The 7,709-nt window shown below is 53.9% G+C and overlaps 1 protein-coding gene across 1 annotated transcript in view; it reads left to right on the top strand.

Annotated features, from left to right (window-relative positions):
* The window catches only part of LOC122242569 (uncharacterized), a 95,994-nt gene that overhangs the window by 78,040 nt on the left and 10,245 nt on the right, over positions 1–7,709 (top strand). Inside the window, 3 exon segments of the mRNA XM_086543173.1 lie at positions 741–878; positions 1,099–1,361; positions 6,181–6,325. Of these exon segments, the coding sequence (XP_086399299.1) occupies positions 741–878; positions 1,099–1,361; positions 6,181–6,325 (546 nt within the window).

Here is a 7,709-nt window from a genome sequence, read left to right as displayed (position 1 = left end):
AGGGGGGGACGGGGAGAGGGGAGGAGGAGGAAGAGGTGGAGGAGGAGAGGGAGGAGGAGGAGGAGGACGAGGAGGAAGAGGAAGATAGAAGGAAGAAAGCGGTGGGAGGAGGAAGATGCGGAGGAGGAGGAGCAAGGAAGCGATGGGAAGAGGATGATAGAAAGTGGAGCAAGTAAGGGAGGAGCAGAAGGATGGGAGGGAAGAAAAAGAAAACGCGGTGAGGAGGATGAATAAGAGGAGATACGGTGGAAGAGGAAGAGAAGGAAAAAGTAATAGAGGAGAAGAGAAGGGAGAAGAAACGACGGAAGGGAAAATGAGGGGGAGGTTGAAGAAGAAAAATGAGGGGGAAGATGAAGAGGGGAAATGAATGTGAATTTGAAAAAGGGGAAATGAGGAGGAGGTGTGCATGGGGGACTTTGAAGATCAGACGAAGAAAAGAGAGCACGGTGGGTGAAATAAAGAAGAATAAAAAAGAGTAAAAATGATAAAGTGACGATAAAGGAAAGGAAGAGAGAAGCTCATAAATGAATGAAGAGGGACATTTTTTAAAATTCGGGGATGCTCGCACACCTTATGATTCTTGTAGGTCCAGAATCTGTATACCCTTTCCTATCTATCCCCCCTTCCATTTCCATTCTTATCAATATCTAACCGTTTATCTGTCCTTACTCTGCCTTCGCTCCTTCCCTCCCTCCTTAACTAGCCCTCAAAACAATTTTTTTCTCGTTCCGCCCCCACAGGAGCTGCGTCGGCGTCTGGGGATACTGGAGAAGGCCCTCAAGCAGCAAGTGCAGGCCGAGGTAGGGCGTCACAGAGCGACGGCCAAGAAGCTGTACAACCTGCAACTCGAGCACCACAAGCTCGAGGAACAGCTGAAGGTGAGCCCGGTTTGCGAGTGGGACTGCGCTTCTGTTGTTCGTTCTTTCTTTCTGCCTTGGCCCTTCTGCCTTTCCACGTTGAAATGTTAGTCTGTCTCTGCCTGTCGCCTCTCTTTCAGCGACTTGTCCTCAATTTTTGCACTTGCAATGCCGCTTCAAGTTCAGCAATTCTTCGGAACCCTCTTACCGCCTTCCCTCCCTCCCTCCCTCCCTCCCACAGGAGAAGGAGCGTGACCTGGCCGCTCTGCAGCACTACAGCCGCAACAGCAGGTGCGGCCGCAGCAGCACAGCCGGGGACGACAGCACGACCTCCACGACAGCCAACTCGTCCCGCTCGCCGTCCCTGTCGGCGCGTCGGAAGTCCGGCTCCCGCCAGCGCAGCAGCGGCGCCTCGTCCGTCGCCACGTCCACGTCGGGCATTGCCTCGGCTGGGGACGCCGCCATCTCGGCCAGCGACTCCCGCGGCTCGCTGGCCCTCGACGCGTAAGTCTTGGCGGGACACGCTGGAGGGGGACGCTGCAGGAGAGGGTGGAGTGGGAGGTGGAGTAGGATTGGCATTGGGAGCTGGAGTGGGACGCTGCAGGAGAGGGTGGAGTGGGAGGTGGAGTAGCATTGGCATTGGGAGCTGGAGTGGGACGCTGCAGGAGAGGGTGGAGTGGGAGCTGTAGTAGCATTGGCATTGGGAGTTGGAGGGGGACGCTGCAGGAGAGGGTGGAGTGGGAGGTGGAGTAGCATTGGCATTGGGAGCTGGAGTGGGACGCTGCAGGAGAGGGTGGAGTGGGAGGTGGAGTAGCATTGGCATTGGGAGCTGGAGTGGGAACATGCTGCTGGGAGGGTGGTGGAGTGGGAGGTGGAGTCGCATTGGAATGGAGCTGGAGTTGGGACGTGCAGGAGAGGGTGGAGTGGGGGAGGTGGAGTAGCATTGGCATTGGGAGCTGGAGTAGGACGCCTGTCAGAGAGAGGGTGGGTGGAGGTGGAGTAGCATTGGCATTGGGAGCTGGAGTGGGAAGGGGGAATAGTAGCAATTGGCATTGGGAGCTGGAGTGGGACGCTGCAGGAGAGGGTTGGAAGTGGGAGGTGGAGTAAGGAAGTGGCATTGCGGGAGTGGAAATGGGACGCTGCAGGAGAGGGTGGAGTGGGAGGTGGAGTAGGATTGGCATTGGGAGCTGGAGTGGGACGCTGCAGGAGAGGGTGGAGTGGGAGGTGGAGTAGCATTGGCATTGGGAGCTGGAGTGGGACGCTGCAGGAGAGGGTGGAGTGGGAGGTGGAGTAGCATTGGCATTGGGAGCTGGAGTGGGACGCTGCAGGAGAGGGTGGAGTGGGAGGTGGAGTAGCATTGGCATTGGGAGCTGGAGTGGGAGGTGGAGTAGCATTGGCATTGGGAGCTGGAGTGGGACGCTGCAGGAGAGGGTGGAGTGGGAGGTGGAGTAGCATTGGCATTGGGAGCTGGAGTGGGAGGTGGAGTAGCATTGGCATTGGGAGCTGGAGTGGGACGCTGCAGGAGAGGGTGGAGTGGGAGGTGGAGTAGCATTGGCATTGGGAGCTGGAGTGGGACGCTGCAGGAGAGGGTGGAGTGGGAGGTGGAGTAGCATTGGCATTGGGAGCTGGAGTGGGACGCTGCAGGAGAGGGTGGAGTGGGAGGTGGAGTAGGATTGGCATTGGGAGCTGGAGTGGGACGCTGCAGGAGAGGGTGGAGTGGGAGGTGGAGTAGCATTGGCATTGGGAGCTGGCGAGGATGTGCGGAGATGGAGGGAGTGGGAGGTGGAAGTGATTATATTGGCAATGGGAGCTGGAGAGGGACGTGCTGCGGCGAGTGTGAGTGGGGCGGTGCGTATAGTAGCATTTGCATTGGGAGTGGCGTGGAACGCTTGCAGGAGGATGTGCTAGAGAGTGAAAATGTGTAAGATAGAAGAAGGAGATATCCGAGATCTAATCGTGAGGTATTGACTGTTCTTAAATACATATCAATTCCAGTTGCCACTCTTGTCTTTTTTATTCTTTCATCAATCAACTCTCGCCGCCGACGCTTCTAGATGAGCTAAAGAGAGCGAGACAGGATAAGGTTATGAGAGATATATACTGTAGTGTTGTGTTATTTATTATTAATGTAATGAATTGGAGATGCTGTAATGGGTCCGCGCAGCGAGAGGTTGGATTCCCCCCCCTCCCCCCCAAGAGGGAGTAGGATTGGCATAGGGAGCTGAGTGGGACGCAGCAGGAGAGGGTGGAGTGGGGGTGGGAGTAGCACATGGCATGGTGAGCTGGAAGTGGGACGCTGCACGAGAAGGGGTGGAGTGGAGGTGGAAGTAGCCTTGGATTGGGAGCTGGTGTGCGACGTGCAGGAGAGGGTGTAGGAGTGGGGGTGGGTAGCATGGGCATTGGGAGCTGGATTGGGAGGTGGAAGTAAGCATTGGCTTTTGGGAGTGGGTGGACGCTGCAGGAGAGTGTTGGAAGTCGGGAGGTTGGAGTATCATTGGCATAGGGAGCTGGAGAGTGGGAGTGGGTCGCATAGGCATTGGGATCTGGAGTGGGACGCTGCAGGAGAGGGTTTGGAGTGGAGAGGTGGGAGTTAGCTTGGCTTGGAGCTGGAGTGGGATGCGCAGAAGGGGGAGTGTGATGTGAGTATCATGTGGCATTGAGCTGGCGAGGGACGGCAGCAGGAGAGGGTGGCGGGAGGTGGAGTACATTGCATTGGGAGCTGAGTAGGACCTGCAGGAGAGGGTGGAGTGGGAGGTGGAGTAGCATTGGCATTATATTTTATGATTGCATTAGATTCTTGGGAAGCTATGAGTGGGAGGGGGAGTAAACATTGGCTTTGGGAGCTGGAGTGGGACGCTGCAGAGAGGGTGTTGTGGGAGGTGGAGAGATTCCCGCAATTGGTAGCTTGGAAGGGACGCTGCAGAGAGGTGAGTGGGAGGTGGGTTAGGATTTGTATTGGGAGCTGGAGTGGGACGCTGCAGGAGAGGGTGGAGTGGGAGGTGGAGTAGCATTGGCATTGGGAGCTGGAGTGGTGTGAGGGAAACGTGCGCTGCACTAGAGGGTGAGTTTGAGGTGGATCATAGCAATTGGCATTGGGAGCTTGGCTTGGAGTTGGACGCTGCAGGTAGGAGGTGAGTGTTAGGGAGTGATAGCATTGGCATTGGGAACTGGAGTGGGAGGTTGGAGTTAAAGCTTGTTGTTTTGGCATATTTTGGGGTGGGACTGGAGTGGGACGCCCGCAGGAGATGGTGGAGTGGTGGGGAGTGGAGTCATCATTGTTGGCCTTGTGGGTAGCTCTGGATGTGGGGGAGAGGGAGTTGCATTGGCATTGGATCTGATGGGACCTGCAGAAGGTGGAGTGGGATGTGAGGAGTGGGTGGAGTGGGGGCTGGAGTAGCATTGGCATTGGGAGCGAGTGGGATGCTGCATAGAGGGTGGGAGTGTGAGGTGGAGATCATTGCATTGGAGCTATGAGTGGGGGACGCTTGCAGGAGAGGGTGGAGTGGGATGTGATTAAGGATTTGCATATTGGGAAGCTGGAGTGGGACGCTGCAGGAGAGGGTGGAGTGGGAGGTGGAAAAAAGTTTAAAAAAAAGCATTGGCATTGGGAGCTGGAGTGGGATGCTGCAGGAGAGGGTGGAGTGGGAGGTGGAGTAGCATTGGCATTGGGTGGAGAGCTGGAGTGGGAGGAGGGAGTAGCTGGCTTCGGAGATGGAGTGGACGCAGAAGGGAGGGAGGAGTGGAGGGGGAGTAGCATTGGGCATAGGGAGCTGGAGTGGGATGCTGCAGGATGGAGAGGGTGGAGCGGAGGTGAAGTAGCAATGGATTGGGAGGAGACTGGAGTGGGACGCTGCAGGAGAGGGTGGAGTGGGAGGTGGAGTAGCATTGGCATTGGGAGCTGGAGTGGGACGCTGCAGGAGAGGGTGGAGTGGGAGGTGGAGTAGCATTGGCATTGGGAGCTGGAGTGGGACGCTGCAGGAGAGGGTGGAGTGGGAGGTGGAGTAGCATTGGCATTGGGAGCTGGAGTGGGAGGTGGAGTAGCATTGCATTATTTATATTTGGGGATCTGGAGTGGGACGTGCAGGAGAGGGTGGAGTGGGAGGTGGAGTATAAAAAGCATTTGGTATGGCATTGGAGCTGGAGTGGGATGCTGCAGGAGAGGGTGGAGTGGGGAGGTGGAGTAGCATTGGCATTTGGAGCTGGAGTTGGACGCTGCAGGAGAGGTGAAGTGGCGGTGGAGGTGGAGTAGCATTGGGGCAGAGGGAGCTGGAGTGGGACGCGGCTTCATGAGGAGGGTAGGATTGGGGAGTGGGGGGGGGTGGGGGGGGGGGGGGGGGGAGGTGGAGTATGTAGCATTGGCAAAGGGCTCTCTGGGAGTGGGAGGTGGAAGTAGCATTATTGTTTGGCAGTTGGGGATCTGGGATGGGGGACGCGCTGCAGAGAGGTGGAGGAATTGTGAGGTTGAGTAGCAGTATTTGGCCAATGTTGTTTAGGGCAATGGCGAGGCTGCATGGATGGGATGCTGCAGAGAGGGTGGAGTGTGGGAGGGGTGGAGTAGTAACATTTGGCATGGAAGGGGAAAGCGGAGTGGTAACTCTGCAAAGGAGATGGTTAAGGTGGGTGTATTGTAGTAGCATTTGTTATTTAGGTTATTTTTTTATAATGTTGTTGTTGGTGGCATTGGGAGCTGGAGTGGGACGCTGCAGGAGAGGGTGGAGTGGGAGGTGGAGTAGCATTGGCATTGGGAGCTGGAGTGGGACGCTGCAGGAGAGGGTGGAGTGGGAGGTGGAGTAGCATTGGCATTGGGAGCTGGAGTGGGAGGTGGAGTAGCATTGGCATTGGGAGCTGGAGTGGGAGGTGGAGTAGCATTGGCATTGGGAGCTGGAGTGGGATGCTGCAGGAGAGGGTGGAGTGGGAGGTGGAGTAGCATTGTGGGTGGGCATAATTTTTTGGGAGCTGGAGTGGGTTTGGGTGGGGGGGGTTAAGGGGGGGGAGCCTGGGAATGCTGGTCTTGGCTGGGCTCTCAGCTCTCTGGCTCTCTGGTCTCTCTGGGAGTGGGAGTTGTGGAAGTAGTCTTAGGAGGAATTGTAGGCGTATTACATTGTGATTGTAGAATGAGGTGTTTTTTATTTTTATTTATTTATTTTTTTTTTTTTTTGCGAATGTGTGTGTGTGTGTGTGTGTGTGTGTGTGTGTGTGTGTGTGTGTGTGTGTGTGTGTGTGTGTGTGTGTGTGTTGTGATCTTTTGTAAATGTTATCTCCAAATTAGCCTGGATATCAACCAAGCAACCGAGCCCGTCCCCCACTTCCTCCTCCCTTGCAGGAGCAGCGGTCGGCTTCCTCCCATCAGCGCAGAGTCCCGACGGAGGAAGGAGTCGTCAGGAGGCTCTCCGAGCGCGCCCCTCACCTCCCCCGAGCCCCCGCCTGACGTCCCCACCAGGAGAACGCGGCACAGGACCCTTCCCAAGGTAAGTCCCGCCTTTGAAGTCGAAGCCATGAAGCGAAGAATCGGATGCGTCGTGTTCATAGGATTTAGGCAGATTAAGTATTCATCTCGTAATTTTCTCGTTTTTAGATTATTTCCCCCTTCCCTTTATCTTTTCCTCCTGTTTGTTTACGCTTTTGATATCTCTTCAGTCTAGTAAAGTAAATGCCAGATGGGTTGTGTTCTTCCGTTCACAAAGTTTTGTATGTTCCCAGTTTGATCAGAACGTTGGTCAGTCCAGTAGGAGACCTGCAGTTTCCAGTAGTATTTTTTATGTGGTGAGACAGTGAAACAAACTAAAAGCATGAGAAAGAAAAGAAGTTTTCAAACAAAATTAAGATAGAAGCAATGAAAAGGTTGTTCTAAAAGAAGCCCACAACTGCCTTCCGTGTCCCTGCTGTTGGTAGGGTCGACCCACCCACAAAAAGACAAAACAAGACCATAAACAAGTGCTATCCGACGTAGCGACCTGGCTACTTCCCCCACCAACGCCTACCCACAGCTCTCCCGTCTCCCACACCAGCTCATAGATGTTCTCGATCTGCCCATCGACTGAAACCACGGCAAGTCCCTCCTCCCCCTTTCTCCTTCTATCCACCTCCTTTCCCCCCGCCCCTTGGTTCTTTCTTTTTTTAATCAATACTATTATTATTCTTATTGATATTCTCAGTTAGTCTCACTGCCATTCCCCGCTACGCACGCTCTTCGACGCTTGTAGAACCGACGCCACAAAACGCCGTGGATCTGAGACTGTTGTACCTCAAGCTTTCTCTTTTGACCTTTTGGTTCTTAGAGGCCCTAGATTTTTGTTAGTGTTCAGGTACTCTTTTAGAAACTAACGGCAAAGACCGCATTCGTCTCTCATTGGAACAGACCAAACGATAAAGGCCAATGCATCTCTTTATCATCCAACTTTGTTTTCTTCTTCATTTCTCTTTCGTGCTCTGTCTGCCTTCTCTCCTTCCTTACTTAATTAGCGCGGGATTACGGGAGGTTCCTGCTACTGCTGTATATGCTGCGCCGCACAGTGGGAAGGGCAGCAAGAGGGTTGTAGATTGTCTCCAGTCTGCCATGTCAATATGAAATACTGTAGTATGTTTGTTCTGATTTGTCACCTAAGTATCATGTGTTTGTGTCATGTGTTGCAACTGCATATTACGACCTTGCAATTAGCTGTCAACATATTCAATAGTTGTTTGTGATGACTAACCAAATTATTAAATTACATGGGTAATAATAACATTCATTTGATTAATAGAATTAACATCTCTTTCAGTGAACACTCGCTTTGTTTGTATCATCTCACCTTCCCGCCCCTTAGATGTGTACATATACAGCCCCATGTCCTTTTCTATACTTGCAGTGAG

This window comes from Penaeus japonicus, unplaced genomic scaffold (assembly GCF_977035675.1).
Source record: "Penaeus japonicus unplaced genomic scaffold, GWHDUDI00000001_assembly GWHDUDI00000013, whole genome shotgun sequence".
Taxonomy (NCBI): domain Eukaryota; kingdom Metazoa; phylum Arthropoda; class Malacostraca; order Decapoda; family Penaeidae; genus Penaeus; species Penaeus japonicus.
Note: the sequence above shows the minus strand (reverse complement) of the source record. Positions and strands in the feature narration are given on the sequence as shown.